Source organism: Carcharodon carcharias, chromosome 2 (genome assembly GCF_017639515.1).
Source record: "Carcharodon carcharias isolate sCarCar2 chromosome 2, sCarCar2.pri, whole genome shotgun sequence".
NCBI classification, from domain to species: Eukaryota; Metazoa; Chordata; class Chondrichthyes; order Lamniformes; family Lamnidae; genus Carcharodon; species Carcharodon carcharias.
The window spans coordinates 223157112-223178483 of NC_054468.1; the positions used below are offsets into that span (position 1 = coordinate 223157112).

General features: G+C 44.1%; 1 protein-coding gene across 1 annotated transcript; it reads left to right on the forward strand.

Annotated features, from left to right (window-relative positions):
* Positions 1–1498: 1498 nt before the first annotated feature.
* On the forward strand, positions 1499–11547 carry psmb1 (proteasome 20S subunit beta 1). Its single transcript, XM_041182715.1, has 6 exons — positions 1499–1657; positions 6414–6521; positions 7679–7760; positions 8854–8983; positions 10833–10939; positions 11215–11547. Exons 1-6 carry the CDS (start codon positions 1572–1574, stop codon positions 11398–11400), a joined length of 699 nt encoding a protein of 232 aa, XP_041038649.1. The 5' UTR covers positions 1499–1571; the 3' UTR covers positions 11401–11547.
* The last annotated feature ends 9825 nt before the right edge of the window (positions 11548–21372 follow it).

The window sequence follows — 21372 nt, forward strand, 5'->3', positions numbered from 1 at the left end:
TCTCTGACAACACTGAAGAAACTTGACACCATCTAGGGCAAAGCAGCCCACTTGATTAACACCCCATTCACCACATTAAACATTTGCTCCTTCCACCACTGCGCACAATGGCAGCACTGTCTACCATCTACAAGATGCACTGCAGCAACTCACCAAGGCTACTTCAACAGCACCTTCCAAACCTGCGATCTCTACCACCTCAAAGGAAAAGAACAGCAGAGGCAAGGGAACACCACCATCTGCAAATTCCCCTCCAAGTCACACATCATCCTGACTTGGAACTATATCGCCATTCCTTCACTGTTATTGGGTCAAAATCCTGGAACTTCCTTCCTAACAGCACTGTGAGTGTACCTACACCACACGTAGTGCAGTAGTTCGTTAAGGCAGCTCACCATCTTCTCAAAGGCAATTAGGGATGGGCAATAAATGCTGGCCTAGTCAGCAATGCCCACACCCTGTGATAGAATAAAAAAACACTTCTGCCACTGTGCATCAGTGGTGAAGGCAGTGTATGCTTAAGGTGGTGGAGTGTGGATGGAGTTCCAATCAAGCAGGCTGCTTTATCCTGGATGGTGTCAAGCTTCATGAGTATTGGAGCGACATTGATCCAGGCAAGTGGAGAGTATTCCATCGCACTCTTGATTTGTGCCTGATTTGCCCGCCACCCGGACACGCCCTGGCGTGCCTTGTTGCCGTCTGGCGGCGGAGGTCCCCATTGGGAGGCCCTCTATGGAGGTGTCTTCCCATTTTCCATCGGGGACCTGGGGTGGAGGATGTTGCACACAGCAGTCCCCTATAATCGTAGAATGTGTCGGTTCCCGGACTCCCAAGATACCTGCCCTTTTTGCAGTTTAGCTGAGTCCATGGACCACGTTTATGTTAACTGTTTTAGGCTGCACTCCGTTTTCAGTTATTTAAAGAACCTTTTATTACTGTTTTGTTTGCACTTCAATCGCATGCTCCTGACCTATGGACACCCGGTGCGGAGAGGGGGGGCCGGGAAAGAGGAGGACCTCCTCGTGAACCTGCTCCTCGGCTTGGCTAAGTTAGCCATTAACAGGTCCAGGCAGCGGGCAATCGAGGGGGTTGTCCCATTCGACTGTTTGCCCCTCTTCCACAGCTACGTTCGTGGCCGGGTGTCCCTGGAGAGGGAGCACGCGGTGTCTGCCGGCACCATTGAGGCCTTCCATGCCTGGTGGGCACCACGGGGGTTGGGGTGCTTTATCGACCCTCTTAATCACATTATGGATTGATGTTGTAAGTTTCCTTTAAATGTTGTCTTTGGTTTTGCAGTGACCTTAATTTAGGGGCTGCGTTTTATTTTATCCCTCATTTTGTTAATTTGGTTTATTTGGTTGGCTTTAAAAGAGCTACCTGAGCTGCCAGGTGTTGGGAAAGACACAAGTGCGCAGGCGCAGACGGTGTTTCCCCTTCTGGGGGGAAGAAGCGGCAAGGGCACCGGTTTTGCGCATGCGCTTTTTCGCTATGCGCCGAGGGGAAGGGTTTGACTGTGACACAGCGGCCGCCATCTTGGCAGTGAGACAGCAGCGATTCAGCTCAGGAGGGAAATGCTGCATTCGTACGAATACATGGGGGAGTATCAGCACTTGGGGCCCGCGCAGCATCGCTTCTCCCCTTACACCTTCAATGGAGGGTAAGTGTGAGGCATCCTTCAAACGAAGACCGCTCGGGGAGAGGAGAAACCCGGCCCCTGGAGAGTGGAAGTAGGAGTAACCAGGCCTGGGAAAGGTGGGGCGAGGGGGGAATGTAGACAGGCCCGGGGAGAGGTGGGGCGTCAAACAGGCCCGGGGAGAGGGGGAGGCGGGGCGTCGTACAGGCCCGGGAAAAGTGGGGGGGGGGGGGGGGGGTAGTCATACAGGCCTGGGAAGAAGGGGGGCGTCAAACATGCCCTGGAAGAAGGGGGGGCGTTAAACATTTCTGTGAGATGGGGAGGTACACGGGGAGATCAGGTGGAGACACAGGCCCTGGGGGAGGGGAAGAAAAAATGTTGCTAATGTAGATCCCGATTGTGCTCCAAAGAAAGATTCAGATCTATGTCTGATGTAACAAAACATCCACAAATGCTGGGCTTAGAGTTTAAGTGCATGAGAGCTTGGTGCCCAACTTTCTCTTTCAGTTTCACCCGTTTGGAAAGGACATTCCCCACAGTGAACCACTTTTAAACACCGTGGTTCCTCAGGTTCTTTTCCTGCATTTTGCGATGTGCAGATGTGTAGCTTGTATTTTGTTATGATGCTAAAACTTGATTTTTGGTTGTTTTTAGATTGAATGTGTTTTCATTTTGGACTTGTCAGTGGTTATAAAGTAAATAAAAGAAATGCTGGATTCCCTGGTTGTTCAATTGCGGGCTTTGCTGCCCGGTGAGTTTTGTACTGACAGGTGTGCTGTACTTTAGGTGGTGAATTTAGGAACAGAAGTTGGCCATTCAGCCCTTGGAACCGCTTCTGCCGAACACAAAGGGGCAGGTATTTATATTATAATGGATGTGAATATCAGATGCTGCGTATAGTGGGTGGCTGATCCCAAACCATCCATTTTGTTTTACCACCTGAGACAAATCTTTATTGACAAAAAACATTGGTAGTCTGAAGGAATGCATTAGAAGAAAAGTGAATGAAGATTGAAGTGGATGGTGTCACACTGGAACAAATAGCTAAGTTTGCCTGTGAAGGACCAATGATAACAAAAGATGGTTGATGCGATGCTGGACAGAGATGGAAGTAATTTTGTGAAGGTGAAGGATGTGTTAACAGGAAGAAAACTCAAGCTTGTAACAGTGAAAAAGCTCATAAGATGCTACACTCTACTTTCCGGCATGCCTCAGAAACCTGGGCAATAAAGATCTGTGGAAGAAAATAGGGGCTTTTGAAAAATGGATACTAAGACGTGCTAAAAATTCTATGCGCAGACCACAAGACAAATGAAGAGGAGCTTGAAATTGCAAGAGCAAAAAGAACTCTTAAAAAGTGACATCCAGAAAGGAAAATGTCAGTATTTCAGTCATTTGATCAAAGCCGAAAAGCTACAGAGATCTCTTGTAGAGGGCAAAGTGGAGGGCAGCAGAATGTGGGGTCGTCCTAGGTAAAGCTGGATGACGGACGTCACAGAGTGGATGCAGTGGATGTGAGAGGATGACAGAAGACAGATGAGCGTGATATACCATGTCAGCAGATCTCCTGATAGGAGTAGCTACAAACAGAAGAGGAAGACGTTCTTTGTGTTTGTGGATGTTAGGGGAGTGGCATTGATTTCCTGGAGGGATTGGATCAATCAATTTTTTTCATAAATTGGATTTTGGTATTGGGAAGAAGAATAAAATTTCAAAATTTGCCAATGACACCAAACTTGGGAGGTGTGGCAAACAATAAGCATGATACTAATCAACAGAAACAGGACACAGGCAAGCAGAATGGCAGACAGTTCAATAGAGAAGTATGAAGTGATGTGTTTTTGTAGAAGGGAAAGGCAGTATAGACTTAATGGCACAGTTCTACTGTGCAGGGACATCTGGGGATTCATTTGCATAAACCTATGAAAGTGGCAGGACGTATTGAGAGAATGGTCAGTAAAGCATATGGAATCTTGGGCTTCTAAAATGAAGGTACTGAGTACAGAAGCAGGGAAGTTATGCTGAACCTTTATACTGCTTTGGTTAGGCCACGACTAGAATATTGTGTCCAATTCTGGTCACCACACTTTAAGAAGGATGTGAGGGTCCATGAGAGGGTGCAGAGGAGATTTACCAGAATGGTTCTCAGGATGAGGGATTTTACAAGGTTGGGTTGGGGAAGTTGGGATTGTTTTTGGAGCAAATGAGATTGTGAAGAAACTTGGAGGTTTTTTTTTAATTTACGTGATGTGGGCATCACAAGCTAGGCCAGTATTTATTGTCCATCCCTAGTTGCCCTTGAGAAGGTGGGTGGTGAGCTGCCTTCTTGAACCGATGCAGTCTCTTTTTTATTAATTTATGGGATGTGGGATTTGCTGGCTGGGCCAACATTTATTGCCCATCCCTAGCTGGCCATGAGAAGGTGGTGGTGAGCTGCTGCCTTGAATCGCTGCAGTCCATGTGGTGTAGGTACACCCACAGTGCTGTTAGGAAGGCAGATCCAGGATTTTGACCCAGCTACGGTGAAGGAATGGCAATATTTTTGTAAGCCTGGATAGTGAGTGACTTGAAGGGGAACCTGCAAGTGGTCGTGTTCCGATCTATCTGCTACCCTTGTCCTTCTAGGTGGTAGTGGTCATGGGTTTGGAAAGTACTGTCCAAAGATAGGTGGTATACCTCTGGTATAGGTACGCCCACAGTGCAGTTAGGGAGGGAGTTCCAGAATTTTGACCTCGCAACAGTGAAGGAGCAGCAATATATTTCCAAGTCAGAATTGAGTGTGGCTTGGAGGGGGACTTCTAGGTGGTGGTGTTCCCATGTGTCTGCTGCCCGTGCCTTTCTGGATGGTAGCAGTCGTGAGTTTGGAAGGTGCTGCCTAAGGAGCCTTCTGCAGTGCATCTTGTAGATGGTACACACTGCTACCACTGATTGTTGGTGGTGGAGGGAGTGAATATTTGTGGATGTGGTGCCAATCAAGTGGGCTGCTTTGTCTTGGATGGTGTCGAGCTTCTTGAGTGTTATGGGAGCTGCACTCATCCAGGTGAGTGAAGAATATTCCATCACACTCCTGCCTTGTGCCTTGTAGATGGTGGACAGGCTTTGGGGAGTCAGAAAGTGAGTTACTCACTGCAGGCTTCCTAGCCTCTGGCCTGTTCTTGTAGCCACAGTATTGTAGCTAGGCAAGTTCAGTTTCTGGTCAACGATAACCCCCCCCCCCCCCCCCCCCCCCCCCCCCCCCACCCCCACCTACCTTCCAGAATGTTGATAGTGGGGGAATTCAGTGATGGTAATGCCATTGAGTGCCATGGGGTGATGGTTAGATTTGCTCTTGTTGGAGATGGCCATTGCCTGGCATTTGTGTAGTGTGAATGTTACTTGCCAGTTGTCAGCCCAAATCTGGATATTGTCCAGGTCTTGCTGCATTTGGACATGGACTGCTTCAGTTTTTGAGGAGATGCGAATAGTGCTGAACATTGTGCAAGCATCAGTGAACATCCTCACTAATGACCTTGTGATGTATAAGATTATAACAGGTTTAAATAAAGTAGACAAAGAAAGCTGTTCCCATGTAAAGGGGATGCAGGTTTAAGGTTTTAGACAAGAAATGTAGGGGAGATGTGAGTGGTAATGACCTGGAATTCGCTTGCTATGAGGCTGGTGGAAGCGGGGATGATCAATAATTTCAAAAGGAAATTGGATGGGCACTTAAGAGAAATAAGCTTGCAGGTCCACGAGGATAGAGTCGGAGAACAGGATTGAGTGGTTTGCTGTACAGAGAGCCAGCATGGACTGGATGGGCTGAAGGACCTCCTTCCATACCATAATGACTCAGCTCGACCTGCTGTACTCTTTCAACTCAAAGATTGCTGTAAGATGGCTCAGAGGTTTGTCCAATTCCACAGTACTAAAAGACGCTAGTGGTTGCAGAATCCAACTGCCGCTTTTAAGAACTGTTTTGTTTCCCCACAGAATTTAGAAAAAATATTCACTTTAATGCTGGGTTTTTTAAGTAAGGTACATTTTCGTATTAAAAGTGAAAGGCACCTCGGTGAGAGTTGCTAAACCTGTTTGTTTTTCTTGCTACTGGCATGAGACCAACGTCTGCGATACAACGGTGTCTGCCAGCAAGATCTCAAGCTGACCAGGATCGGAGTCGATGCATGGGAAGTCCTTGTCTGGGGACAAGTAGCCAAGAAGGGTATAGAAAAATCAGAGGACAAAATAAATGACCAGATGGTGGAAAAGAGAGCGCAACAGTTGACTTTGGGCTAGCGTTATTCATCTGTGCAAGGGGCTGCTACCTGCAAATTGACCTCTATGGCAACAACGAACAACAGACCATGTTCAATCCAAAAGTGAAGTACAGCCTGCACGCAGTCCATCGCCTCCCAAGATGGACAAATGCCTACTGCAGCACTACTTTCCCCCAAAGTCTAAATGAGCAATTTGTTAGTCTCTTTAGGCAATGAAAAAAAAACCCTCACTCATTGTGTTGGAAAACAGTTGATTTCTGTCTGTGAATATCAAGAGATAAGGTTGAAAAAGTGTGGACATGGGCAACAGGAAGCTTGCAACAGTCAGTAAAGGGAAAACAGTTTTTGCTGTGATGAATAGCATAGAGATGCTGGAGGGTATCTAGAAACCATCCTGGTGAAATAATTTTCAGTAAATTGTAGCATAATCTACCTTAAATGGCAAAATAAAAGGCCACCTTTGGTGGGGTCTTTGCATTTGTACCTGACACTTTCATTTTTATTTCCCCCTGTATTTATTACTGAAGAACTGTGTTGGCCTTAGCTGGCGAAGACTTTTCCATTGTCGCTTCAGATACACGACTGAGTGAGGGTTACTCCATTCACAGCCGGGATTCATCAAAATGCTACAAATTGTAAGTCCAAAAAGCTTTGTTTTATTTATGCAATGTATTTTGAGCAGCATTTTTCAGTGGATGCAATCTAATGAATTTTGAGAGTTCCATTTCTTAGATCAGTGGCCCTAGATAGAGCACCTCACAAACTGTAACGAAGAGGGCACCATGGGCCCAGGTTCAATTGTCTGATTTGTTCTGCTACCTGATAGGGTGACAGAAGTGCTACAGTTGGTCTCTTCCCACTTGAGTCCGAGGAGGTATCTGCCAGGTTTTCCAAACCTGTTTGTTATTCTGAGAGGAGAAGGATTAGAATTGATTATATGTGAGGCAGAACATTTTTAGTATTCTTTAGCACGATGTTATTTTCTCTTTAACCTTGACAAATGGACTCAATGGGAGAGGCAGAGGCAATGCCTCTACTATTTAGAGTCCAGTTGCCAACCAATCAGCACTCTCTTCACATATAGTATAAATTGTTTTTCCCTTATATTGGTATTCTTGCAAAGTGTCCTGATGAGTGCAAGACGAAAAGCTTCAACATGTCTTTTTTCAGCGATACTCACTCTCTTTCTGGGGGCTTCAGACAACACACCCAACGGCTTTCAAGTTCATCATATACTGGAGGTAGCCGGGGTGGGGGCGGTTGGTGGCTATGACACTGTTTGGATGCAGACTGTATAAATCAGTAACTTTTTGTGTCTCAGTTTTATTTACTGCTGTTTTTGGGCCTGTGCAAGCCAGTCCTCGTAGTTTCTGGCTACTGAATGATTTCTTCTCCATCTCACTTCTGTTAAATGTTGGGCTAAATAGGCCCCTTGGATCCAGCATTTAAACAATTCCAGTCGTAAGAAAGATGGTGGAGTTTGTGTTTCCCTCATTTGTGTGTCAGCCATGGCTCAGTAGGTAGCACTCTAACCTCTGAGCTAAAGATTGTGGGTTCAAGTCCCACTTCAGGCCTTGAGCCCAAAATTCAAGGCTGACGTTCTAGTCCAGTACTGAGGGAGTACTGCACTGTTGGAGGTGCTGTCTTTCAGAAGAAGTGTTAAACTGTGGCCCTGTCTGCCTCCTCAGGTGGACACGCATTATGTTCCTCAGTGATTGTTTGGTACATTATATTAATGTATTCTAACCAACCAGATTTCACATTAAACATTTTTGTTTTGATATGCTTTTAGGACAGACCAAACAGTGATTGGATGCACTGGATTCCATGGGGACTGCCTTACGCTAACAAAAATTATTGATGCAAGATTAAAGGTATTTGTAAAATGTTGCAAATGATATTCTACTGCCGTGGTTATTGAGATTGGGTGTTGAAAGTTCAGTGGATGCCATTAATTGTTGCGTATTTGTGTTCACCAACATGAGAGATAATAAATCTGGACAATGGAGCATCTCCCATTTTAGCCATTCTGTGGCTGCTTCAAGCACACCTTGGTCAGGCCTAGTATGGCTAGTTGCAGAGTAAAGCGCCCTCTCTTCTGTCCTAACACTTTACCTTAGCCAAAACCTCTGAAGCTTAATCCTTATGGAAAAACTGTGCTCTTTCAACGTCTCTGCAAACCCTTGGCCTCTCTATGATTGTCAAATTAAAACGGATTCATGGTGTTTTATGTTTTTGGGACTGTAAGTTTCTTCCATTACAAAAACAGAATTACCTGGAAAAACTCAGCAGGTCTGGCAGCATCGGCGGAGAAGAAAAGAGTTGACGTTTCGAGTCCTCATGACCCTTCGACAGAACTAGGCCGATGCTGCCAGACCTGCTGAGTTTTTCCAGGTAATTCTGTTTTTGTTTTGGATTTCCAGCATCCGCAGTTTTTTTGTTTTTATCTCTAAGTTTCTTCCATTGTAGTTCTATTTTGGGGAGACAGTAGTGTAGTGGTAATGTCACTGGACTAGTAATCCAGAGACCCAGGATAGTGCCCTAGGGGCACAGGTTCAATTCCCACCATGCTAGCTGGTGGAATTTAGATTCATTTAATAAATCTGGAATATAAAGCTAGTCTCAGTAATGGTGACTATGACAACTATTGTTGATTATTGTAAAAACCCATCAAGTTCATTGATATCCTTACCTGGTCTGGCCTACATGTGGTTCCAGACCCACAGCAATGTGGTTGACACTTAATTGCTCTCTGAAATGACCTAGCAAGTCACTCACTTCAAGAGCAATTGGGAATGGGCAACAAAAGCTGGTCTTGCCAAAGCCATTCGCACCGCTTGAAGGAATAAAGAAAAAATATTGTCTGAAACAACAATAGGTTTGTTTTCTCCATGAGCCTTAAGCTGCAAAGTTTGTTTTTGTATTTTGGTTACAGTTTTGATGCTATAATAATTTGATGTGTTTCAGATGTACAAACATTCAAACAATAAGACAATGACAAGTGGGGCAATAGCAGCAATGCTCTCTACAATTCTGTACTCTCGACGCTTTTTCCCTTATTTTGTTTACAACATCATTGGTGGCCTTGATGAGGAAGGTGAGATTGAGTATTTAACATCTTAAACATTTAAAATCTTCTATTTTCTTCCCAGTCATGCACGAATCTCCTCAGCACTGATCTGTTAATTACTGTACCAGAGACTGGTGGGTCATGAGTTGCTGTGTGTGTGTGTTCCTTCCCTGCATGTTCCCAACAACAGGGTACAGTAATTGTAAGACATGTATTTTTAGACTGTTTACAGAGTAACATTGACCGAGGTCTGCTAACAGGTTGCCTCCTTCTGCTCAGTATACAGAAACAAAAGACTTTGTGTTCGTATAGCACCTTTCACGGGGATGTCCCAAAGCACTTTATGGCTAATGTAGCACTTTTGAAGTGTTGTATCTCAGGAAACGTGGCAACAAATTTATACGCAACATGCTCCCACAAACAGCAGTGTGATTATGACCACACTAACTGTTTTTGTAATGCTGATCGAGGGATAAATATTTAAGGCGTTGGAGATAATTCCCCACTCCCCTTCGAAATAGTGCCATTGTAGCTTTTCTGTCCAGGAGGAGCAAAGGGCCTCAGTTCAGCATTTCTTCTGAAAGGCTGCACCTCCAACAGTGCAGTACTCCCTCAGTACTGCACTGGAGTGCCAGCCAAGATTTTGTGCTCAAGTGCCTTGATTCGTATTTGACCCTGCAATCTTCTGATTAAAGTGAGAGTGCTACCCTCTGAACCACGGGAAAAAGCAAATTGGTTCAGCGGTAAATGGCTTGAGGTGCATGCGTCCACCTGTGTGTTCTTATCTGTCATGGAATCGAGTCAGTTAAATCAGTTCTTGAACTTTGGTTAAATGTTTATCTCTGTGGTAGTCTGTAGAATAAATATATTCATTGTGATTACTGTTATTTCAGCGAAGCTGGACCCAAGATGAAGCTTAAAACTAGCTCAACAGGCCACAAACAAAAGTGCTAGAAATATATAGCATCTGAAAAGAGCAAAGATAGGTTAAATGTTCTGGTGTAAATTCATTATGTCTCTTTTTACCCATTTCCAGCTTTTGAGGTTTATCTTTTTTGTTTGAACAGGTGTCGGTCTTACCTTGTGAGTAAGACATAAACAAGAGTAGGCCTTTCGGCCCCTCAAGCCTGCTGCACCATTCAATAAGATCAGGGCTGATCTGATTGTCGCCTTAAGTCCGCTTTCCTGCCTGTGCCCCGTAACCCTTGACTCCCTTGTCAATCAAAAATCTGTCTAACTCCGCCTTGAATATATTCAATGACCCAGCTTCCACTGCTCTCTGGGGAAGAGAATTCCAAAGTCTAAAAGAGAAGATATTTGCCGCCCTCCGTCACAAGGTTGTGGTTCAAGCCCCACTCTGGTGACTCAAGCACATAATCTAGATTGACCATCCAGTGGCATATTGTGGGAATGCTTATGGAGATATTGTCTCTCAGATAATATGTTAAAATGAGGTCCTGTCTGCTCCTCTCCAGTGGGCATCAATTTATCCCTTTGTGACCACAGTTTAATAAGTTTTGTATTTTAAAGCTGTTTGTGGGCCCTTGCTGTGTGTACATTGGCAGCAGCATTCCCTTACATTATTGCAGTGGACATACTTTGAAAGCACTTCCTCGACTTTGAAGTGGCTTGATATGCTTTTAGGACACGAAAGACATATAAATGCAAGTTGTATCTCTTATTCACTCACTGTGGAATCAATAATACAAATCTGTACAAATAAGCTGGTGTTGGGTTGAACTTTTTGTTTACAATTCGATTTCTGACCCCTTTCCGATATCAAAAACTTGCCTGTCTTGAAAGACATGGGCGAATAAATTATGAATGTATTCATCCATGATGCACATTGAATATGCTTTCCCGTTTTTAACTACAGGTAAGGGTGCAGTGTACAGCTTTGACCCTGTGGGATCCTATCAGAGAGATGCGTACAAAGCTGGCGGTTCGGCCAGTGCCATGTTGCAGCCACTCCTAGACAACCAGGTAACGCCCTTTGACCCAAGAATACTCTTAGTAACATCTCTAACAACTTGCACAACAAGTAGAATCTAGGCAGGGCTGGGCGTAATAGGCAGACTCTCCTAGCGAGGAGTTTTATTTGATGGGAATGTGGATCATTACACGCTCAATTTACCAACAACTCAAACTTAAGTTTTTTTAAGTGTTTTTTTTCCCTTTTAAATTGTGCCTTTATTGCTATCACTTAATTATCAGCCAAATGTGGTGAAGGCCTTAATTTGCTGCGTTTTCTTTGCTAGATTGGATTCAAGAACATGGAGAATGTGGAACATGTCCCTCTTACACAGGAAAAAGCTCTGGAGCTGGTAAAAGACGTTTTCATCTCTGCAGCCGAGAGAGATGTTTACACCGGTGACTCTCTGAAGATTTGCATCGTCACAAAAGATGGAATGAGAGAGGAAACACTGCCTCTTCGGAAAGATTAAGACCAAAAACCGTTCCTGTTCAGAACAAGCTTATTGTCGATTTGAAGTAGCCGTTTTCCTTTCACACCAGTGATGTACCTGTGCTGGCAAATCCTTTTTGTATGTTGTCTTCTAATATACTTAAGAAATAAACTTTCACGCCGGTAAGTTAAACGTTTCCTTTTTGCATTTCTGGGAGAAATGTTGTAACAACGCACCACATTTGAACGCCAGTTCTCTCCCCCACCCCCCACTGTAAATTTCACCCTTTTTGTTATACCAAATTTCCTCCCATGTTTCTCTCCTTGGAGCCATTTCCCCCTGGCTGAGGTGTGAACGTCTCTGGTACCAGTTGACCTCTGATAACTCCAAAATGAAATAAGGACATTTAGAAGAAACTTCTTTGCCCAGAAAAATGGAGTGTGTGTGTGTGGAACTCGCTTCCACAGGGAATCATTAAGGTGAAGGTTATAGATGCTTATCCAGCTTTTCCTTAAAAGCACGAGAGGACAAAAGGACTAGGATAGAGAGGAAGGATTTACTCAAATGGAGCATAAACAGCAGCATGGGCTGAATAACTTGTTCCTGTGCTGTACATTCCGCATACGTACAGGATGTGTGCAATTTGTTGCCCATCCCTAATTGCCCTTGAGAAGGTGGTGGTGAGCTGCCGCCATGAACCACTGCAGTCCATGTGATGTAGGTACACGCACAGTGCTGTTAGGAAGGGCACTGTGACCATGAAGGAACGGTGATATATTTCCAAGTCAGGATGATGTGTGGCTTGGAGGGGAACTTGCGGGTAGTGGGGCAGGAAACGAGTTTAGAAAGTGCTGTCAAAGGAGGCCTGGTGAGTTTCTGCTCTTCATGTGAGTCTGGATCATGAGTGATAGCTAGCAATTGACCATGTAAAACATCACAGCCAAGGTTTCACATTGCACACTACTATATAAACAGACCTTTGATTTGAATATTGACGATTAAAGTGCAAAGAAGTTAGTGGGCATGGGGGTGGGGGCTGGCTGGTGTGGGGGGATTGGGGATAAAGATAGCCAGCACCTTGTTGTGGCATCTCTAATTCCTTTATTCTTAATGTTGAAACTGTGCTATAGCATTCTGGACATTCTTCTTTGGAATTGCAGCAGGAAACATTGGTCATATTTTCTCTCCAGGGTTTGAAATCCTGGTTAAAGTAGGCACAGTTCACTGCCTGAACTTGTTTGAGATCTGTTCTTTGTTTCCTGCAATTGCAAAGCACAGTTTTGTTCCTTGAATGTCAGCTTTGGATACAGAGCTATCAATACAGAAATTGTTACCCTGTTGAGGATGAAATAAGATATTGTGTGATAGCGCTTAATTAACAATTATGATTTCCTTTAATCTGGTGCATTCTCCCGTAATATTTCTTATGGCTAGTCAGGGTATGGAGCACTTTTTCTGTGTTCCTGTGCTGAAACATTACTAGGGAACAAGGTTCTTCAAGTTCACTGACTTTAATTTCTCCCATTTGAGTTGTGCAGGAGTTAACATTAATCCACTGCCACTCATTCTCCAGCATTCAACAACAAAGCACTTGGTGCCTGAATGCAGCAAGACCTGGACAACATTCAGGCTGGGTTGATGTGTGGTGCAAATGTCACTTGCTGCTATCTGCAGCAAGAGAGAACCTGACAATCTTCCTTTGATGTTCAATGGCATTATTATCGCTTAGTCCCCCACTATCAACATCCTGAGGGTTCTTATCGACCAGAAACTTAAATGGACCAACTTTATAAATATTGTGGTTTCAAGAGTAGGTCAGAGGTTAGGGTATTCTGTGACTCCCTAAAGCCTGTTCACTATCTGGATTTGTTTGTCCTACCTTTCACTTTGGATGGAATATACTTTGACTGCCCAAACCAATTATTTTTTTGAAGGTAGTCCATTGTTCAGCTATAGCTTTTCCTGCCAATCTTTTGTTCCAGTCTATCTGGCCCAGCTCCGTTCTTGCCCCATCGAAGTTGCTCTCATCCGGTTAATTATTCTTATTCTGGATTGTCTATCGAGCTTTCCTATCACCCTAAAACATACAATACAATGATCACTGTCTCCTAAATGTTCCCCTACTGACACTTGGAAATGAGGCGGGCCAATTAGATCAAGAACCAGGTCCAAACAGTGTGTCTTTCCTTGTTAGATTGGACACATGCTGCTGTAGAAAATTCTCCTGAAAACGATCCAGGAACTTTTGCCCTTCTCCGCCCTTTACATTACCCCACTGTCCCAGTCTACATTCGCGTAATTAAAGTCACCCATTATAATTACTCCATAATGCTTACATCTCCCACTAATTTCCCTGCAGATTTGTTCCTTCTCGCTAGTTGGCAGTCTATAGATTACACTGAGCAGTGTAATTGCACCTTTATTGTTCCTTAGCTCTAGCCAAATTGATTCTGTCCTTGAACCCCCTGGGACATCCTCTTTCTCCAGCACTGCAATGCTCTCCTTAACCAATACTGCCACCCCCCCTCCCCCATCCCTTCTTTCCTTGTACCCAGGAATATTTAACGCGCAGTTCTGCCCTTCCTTGAGCCAGGTCTCTTATCACCACAACACCATATTTCCACATGACAATCTGCGCCTATAACTCCCCAATCTTATTTACTATACTCCGTGCATTCATATACGTGCATAGTAACCCTGATTTAGATTTTGTTACTTTCTCCCTGGTCCCAACTTTACCTATTAACTTACTATGCTCTATACTAGTGTTACCTGTCCCTCTCCGTATTTTGTGTACCCTGGTATTCCTCTAATATTTTCTCTTGGTTCCTCCACCCCTGCCAAGTTAGTTTGAAACCCTCTCCATAGCACTAGCAAAATGCCCTGCGAGGAACTCAGTTCCAGCTCTGTTCATGTGCACCCAGTCTGGCCTGTGCAGGTGCCATCTCCCCCAGAGCCAGTCCCAGTGCCCCAGGAATCTAAAGCCCTCCCTCCACCATCTTTCCAGCCACGCATTCATCTGCCTTATCCTCCTATTTCTGTACTCACTGGCGCGTGGCACTGGGAGTAATCCGGAGATTACTATATTTGAGGTCCTGCTTGCTAATTTTCTACATAGCTCCCTAAATTCTGATTGCAGGACTACATTCCCCTTCCTACCTAAGTCATTGGTACCAATGTAGACCACAAACTCTGGCTGATCGCCCTCCCCCAGAAGAATGTCCTGCAGCCACTCTGTGACATTTTTGACACTGGCACCAGGGTCATCCTGGAATCATGTCTGCAGCCACAGAAATGCCTGTTTGTTCCCCTAACCAATGAATCCCCTATCACTATTGCTCTTCCTTTCTTCTTCCTCCCCTCCTGTACAGCTGAGCCACTCGTGGTGCCACAAACTTGGCTCTGACTGCACTCCACTGAGGAACAAGTGTCCTCACCAGCTTTCAAAACAGATAACCAATTTGTGAGCCGGACTCCAGGAGACACCTGCACCACCTGCCTATTTCTCTTGGACTGCCTGGTGGTCACCCATTCCCTCTCTGTCTTCAGACCCTTAAGCTGGGGTGTGACTACCTTTCTGAACGTGCTGTCTATGTACCTCTCAGCCTTGAGGGTGCACCACAGTAACTCCAGCCGCTGCTTGAGCTCTGAAACCTGGAGTTCAAGTTTCTGCAGTTGGCAGCACTTCCTGCACACGTGGTCAACCAGGACACCTATAGCATCCATGACTTTGCACATATTACAGGACACGCATTCCACTCAACTGAGCTGCCTTGCCATGTCTTAACTCTACTTCCCTTACATTAACTTTATTCTACTTTGGATTATTTATATTACTTTATTATATTGGCCCTAAATTTCCTTTATCCCTGTGCTTCTCAGTTAAATTCAAGTATAGCAACTTGTCTAAAAATAGTATACTTTTCTCATTTACACACCAGGTCCTATTTACTAAGGCCTCTCCTTTCTGAGGAAAGGTAGAAAAAGAAAGGAGCACCTCCTCCCTCCTCACCGAACTCCCTCAGTCACCAAACCCCAACTGAAGCACTCAACTGCAACCATAAGCAACACTCCAGGACAGACATAGCACTATAAGCTATCTGAACCTAGCCTCTGAAAACCTGATTAAGCCGATTATCTAATTAACTAGTTGCATCTACAAGCAGAGCCTGTATACGTCCTGTTTTAAGTAGGAACTTCACAGAATGATGCAAAGATCAGTTGTAAGACACCCACCACTTCAGTCAGGCTAATTTGGAACAGACAAGGGAATTAAGTCTAATACTTTCTAGCCTGGGCAGATGGACCAGTGTCCTTTCTCAGTCCTGTACTCTTATGAGGCGGATACCAAGAGGTCTGTGGCATCTCAAGGCCAATTTATATGGAAATGCAACAAAAATCTGAGACAAGAAAATGGCTATTCTACTGCTGTTTTTTTTTTCCAGTTTCTGTAGCACTTAGTTTAATACCCCTAGCTTATTTTGTATGTTAGCTTTTATTGAGAAAACACCCTAAAAATTAAGCTTTAGCTATAATTACAATAAAACATTAATGGAACTGCTGTTGCATTCAAATGTTAGCAACAGTACAAAGCCTAAGTCACTACAATTTGCTATTCCTGTTCTTGATTGTCACTGCGATTGTGGATGAGTTCTATAGACTATTCACAGGGATACATGTAGTGTAATGTTACTGAGACTAGTAATGCAGAGCGCTCTGGACTAATAATCTAAAAACTGTGAGTTCAAATCCCACCAGGGCACTTTGTGAATTTATATTCAGTTTTTAAATAAATCATCAGTAAAAGTGACCATGAAATTGCTGAAAATAAAACAATTGATTCACTACTGTCCTTTATTGAAGGAAACCTGCCTTTCTCTCCCAGTGTGACTCCGGACGCCACAGAATGTGGTTGGCTTTTGACTGCCCTGTAAAATGACCTAGCGAGATACTCAGTTGTATCAAAACCTCTACCCCAGGGCTTGCTACCTTCTTAAGGGGCAATAAATGCTGGCCTTGCCAGCGAAGCCCACATCAATTAATAAAACAAACAACTATAGATGGGGTAGAGTTGCTCAGTCCCACAGAATCTTGCCTGCGGTCAGGTAATATATGGATGGTGCAATTACCAGCAGAGACACCAGGGGGAAGCAATTCATTGTTTCTCTGCTGTGATGCAACCACCAAATATTCCAAGTGAGATATGAAAATCGTCAAACAACAACCTTCAATTAATTACTTTTACACTTTTAAGCAAAATTACTCCCTAAAAAAGAAGTGAAAAATACTGTGCAAATCTCTCACACTCTGATAATTGGAACAGCTTTCGCTTAGTAGAATTTTACTCAAGGGATTAAAAGAGAGACTTTTGACAGGGTGAAATACAATTGGGCAGTCTGGGCTAGGGAAGGGGAAAGTTACTCAGGCTCCCTGTTGCCACTCAGACACATAGAGATGGACATCAAATGCTACCAAGCTTAGTTTCAGCAATAACGCCCGACATTACACAGCACAGAAACAGGCCATTCAGCCCAACTGGTTTATGCTGGTGCTTATGCTCCACATGACCCTCCTGCATCTGTTCATCTAATCCCATCATCATACCCTTCTATTACTTTATCCATCCTGCACTTGTCCAGCTTCCCTTTAAATGGACTTGTGGGACTAGCTATTTACCTCAGTTACTCTTTGTGGTAGCAACCAATCTGGGTAACAAAGTTTCTCCTGAACTTTCTTTTATTCTTTCACGGGTTCGCTGGCTAGGTCAACATTTATTGCCGATCCCTTTTTGAGGAGGTGGTGGTGAGCAGCTTTCTTGAATCACTGCAATCCATGTGGTGTGAGTACACACACAGTGCTGTTTCCTATTGGATTTATTAGTGGCTATCTTATCCTGAGATTTATAACCTCTAGTTCCGGTCTCCCCCTTTGCTCTACATCTACCCTATCAAACCCCTTCATAACTTTCAACACCTCGATTAGGTCACCCCTCAACCTTCTCTTTTCTAGTAAAAGGCGCTTTAGCCTGTTCGGTACTTTCTGACAGGTACGACCTCTCAGATCTGGCATCATCCTTGCAAATTTTTTTTTGCACCTTCTCCAGTGCCTCTGGATTCTTCTTTCAACACAGTTGATCTGCCTAGTGGCGCTCACCACCTCAGCTCACACATGGAGATTGGTCTCTCAGGCATGTTCCAGGGGGTGCCTAGCAACTGAAGAGGAAGGGAAAGAGAAATAGGATAAATGTTTAGTTAACGTAGAAAAAAAGGGAGGGAGCTGAAACGAAACGCTGGATAAAAATCCAAACAAGTGACCAGAGGTTTGGAGGCTGGAGCTGTATCACTTCCTGTAGCAATAGTTAACTGCAAACCATTTTGTCAATATTGAAGAAAATGTTACCTCATGAGTTATGCCAAAGATAAACACAATAAAACAAGATGTCATCTCCTATGCTGTCTTTAGAAAGGTCAGGAAAATATTGGCCTATATCTTGTTGCTGTTTATGAACTTAATTAAAGGAGATAAACAGCTCAGATGCCAATGTTTCACAATGTGATATAACCACAGTTGCCTTCACCTGACCTCTGCACAGTGAGGCCAAGGGTAAAACCTAGACGCTGATCTGGTCATGATCACGTTGCTGTTTGTGGAATCTTGCTGTGCACAAATTGACTGCTGTGTCTCTCACGTTACAACGGTGACTACACTTCGAAAAGTACTTCATTGGCTGTAAAGTGCTTTGAGATGTCCGGTGGTCATGTAAAATGTATAAATATATGTCATCTTTTGATTTCTAGACTACAACTCTGGAGACACAGGTGATGAATTAAAATCTGTATCAAAGTCAAACATATTGCGATGATGGCATGTTGCATAAATCATCGACTGAAATTCAAACCCTGCTTTTCTATCCTTCTCCACTTTCCATTTTTACAAGTCTTGACTCCAACATATAACAGCTACATTTATTTATTTATATATGTTTAAAAAAAGCTTTGTGCCCAATTGCAGATTAGTCCAAAATTTTCAGACTCTTCGTTTGCTTTGATTGGTCTTTTATCATCCAGATAATAAATAATACATCTAGGATCTAGAAGTAATGGCTTGGGTAACAGAAACAGTCTTCTTACTTGTAATAACTCACTGAAATTGAAGAAACATTCACATTAAAACCCAAATTCATAAAGAAATTTGATAACAGTAGGAGATCCACATTATCCTGCTCAGGAAGACTTGCCAATCCATCACCAGCAAGTCCAGGAGTGTTTCCTGAAGCTTATCTTCTAGTATCATTAACTGAGTAAATTCACCGTACCTCCCCAAGACAACACAAATTTACAACTGCTAACATCACTGTCTACTATTTTTTAGTGGAAAGATATCATGGTCACAAGGATATTTTGAAGTGTATGCACTCCCTGCGTATAATCCTTACTCCCTGTGGTCATTACATATGGTCACGTTTTTCTGTTCAATGTTTGCCCTTGTAAATCCCTACGTCAGCATTTCCCATTCAGTTTTCTATGTTAACTGTCACAAAATTATTGCAGGATTTGGCCACCAGGTGGTGCTTTCCTTCAGTTTCTGAAATCTCACAATTGTTCACCCACTTGCGTATTAAAAAAAATCTTATAATTATCAACTGACCAAGCTTATTTCACATTTATAGAGTGCCTTTAATGTAGAAAACCGTCCAAAGGGTATTTCACGGAGATGTAATCAAACAAATATAGACAGAGAGCCAAAGGAGGAAATATATTAAAGGATGCCTGGACATTTGGCTAAAGAGTAGGATTTTAAGGCGAGCCTTAAAGGAGGGCTGGGAGGTGGAGAGGTGGATGGTTTGAGAGAGGGAATTCCAGAGTTTAGGTGGCAGAAGGCACGGCCAGTGGTGGGACAAAGAAAGGGGAGGTGCATTAGGGAGCCAGAATCAGAGGATTGGAAGATTTGGAAAGTTTTGGGTTGTAAGATTAGAGGAGGTGACAGGGACAGAGAAAGGCCAAGGCCTTTACACAGGGATTTAAACACCAGGGCGGTGTTTGTAAGTTGGAGGCATTGGGATCCACTGTAGGTCAGCAAGCCGGGGAGTGGGGGTGGGGGGAGGGGTGATGGCCGAGCAAGAACCATGGGCAGTAGAGTTTTGAACAAGCTGAGGCCTCTTTGATCGCCTGGGAGGCCGCCCAGGAAAGAATTGGACTTGTAAATAAAAAACAGAAAATGCTGAAGAAACTCAGCAAGCCTGGCAGCATCCGTGGAGAGAGGAACAGGGTCAACGTTTCGAGCCCGTATGACTCCTCTTCAGATCTAAAGGAGTTGGAATTGTAAAGCCTGGTGGTGACGAAGGCGTGGACGAGAGTTCAGTGGAAAATTGGCTGATGCAGGCCTGGGAGCAAGTGAGATGAGAGAGATGGAAGTCAACTGGCGATGCGATGTAAAAGCATTTTTAGGGTCCGCCCAGCACACAAACACCATGCTGCTGCTAATCATTTGCAAAGCTGGAGAGCACTGTTTGTTTACAGCAACAATCCTGGCCATTGTTCTGAGGATTTTAGATGAAATGAAATAAAGGGTGAAGTCACATGCTAAAGCAATGATGTGATAAACGTAAGAACATGCTGTTTTTTTTTCCATATGTCAATATTGTTTTTGTGTGAATAGGCTGAAGCCACCGTGCTGGTGGTTTCATTTTAAGGAAATGATGGATTGCTGCCGGCAGCTTGGTTTAATGTTGTTTCAATTTCTCCACCTGTTCCTCCCTCGTGGGTTGCTAAATCCCAGCACTAGGATAAAAATAGTTTATTGAGCAAATCTGTTTGATGCCCACACTTTACGAACGCCATAAATGCTCATATTGAGATCGCGCACTCCATAAATGTCGTGAAAGTGCTCTGGGGATTAAAGCTTTTGAGTTTTAACAGCCGGTGGCTGGGCTGAGCCCGCAGGCCCAAGGACGGGTTTCAGCATCCCTGAGCCAGGGATCCGATCCCGTTCAGTATCCAGAGCTCGGTCCACTTTCCCCAGCGGCACGTGCGCGGGCTAGGAATGCCAGGTGGGGAAATACGATCGTGTTGGGTCGTGATGCCCGTCGTAGGAGAATAGTCAGGCAACACGCGGTCTCGGTTTCAACCTGAAGAAAGGGAGATGCGCTGGTGGTTGCAGGGGTGGGTGTGGAAATTGGCAGAATGACCAGACTTAACTTTCTGCGGCGAGTTCAATGGGTGATTAATGTGGCCGTTATCTTCAGGAAGCTCACTGGAAGGTTGACACCGACAGTGGAATAGCACAAATCGTCCAGGAACTTGGGGCGATTAGCAACTTATAGGACAGATCCTCCTGCTGGCCAGTTTGCGCATTAACAACAATGAACGCTGTTCACAAGCCTTTTTTTAATAAAGCAAATTCCAGCCCGATATTGTAGTAATTATGGTTTTATTTAGTGTGCAGTGTACCTTTAAGAATAACGCTTGTTAAGGAAGATCACATGATCTGTAGTAACCAGTAGGAGAAGGACACGGGCTACCTCAACGGTCAGTTCAGAGATGGAGTTGGAGTTGCAAGCACACGTGCAGTTGCTGCTGAGTATATTGTAAATAAACTTAATGCTTGCGGATCAGCACCATCACTAATAGTACAACTTGGCCACACCGGAACAAACTGGCAATGAGGATAAGACAGGATTGAACAGAAGAAATCAAGTTAAAAAGAAAGGAAAATATACTCACCAGGAATGCTGCTGCTTTAAGTTAAGGAAGAAAATGGTCCCGATGCAAATAGCTGAGAAAGCCCCTGGAGCGCTCTTGACATTTGAAAAGTAATCCCAAAGCTGCAAGACCCCTGAGTGAGAATCCACAGGATGGGTGAGCAAAACGGGAATGGAAGAGAATCTGTACCTGCATTGTGAAGTAGGTGGCAGCCCTGCAGGCTCAGTAGGTCAGAGAAGCTGGCACACAGCTTGCAAGTTGGTCAGAACGGAGAGCAATGCAGTGCTGCAGTTTCAAAGTTAAAAATAAG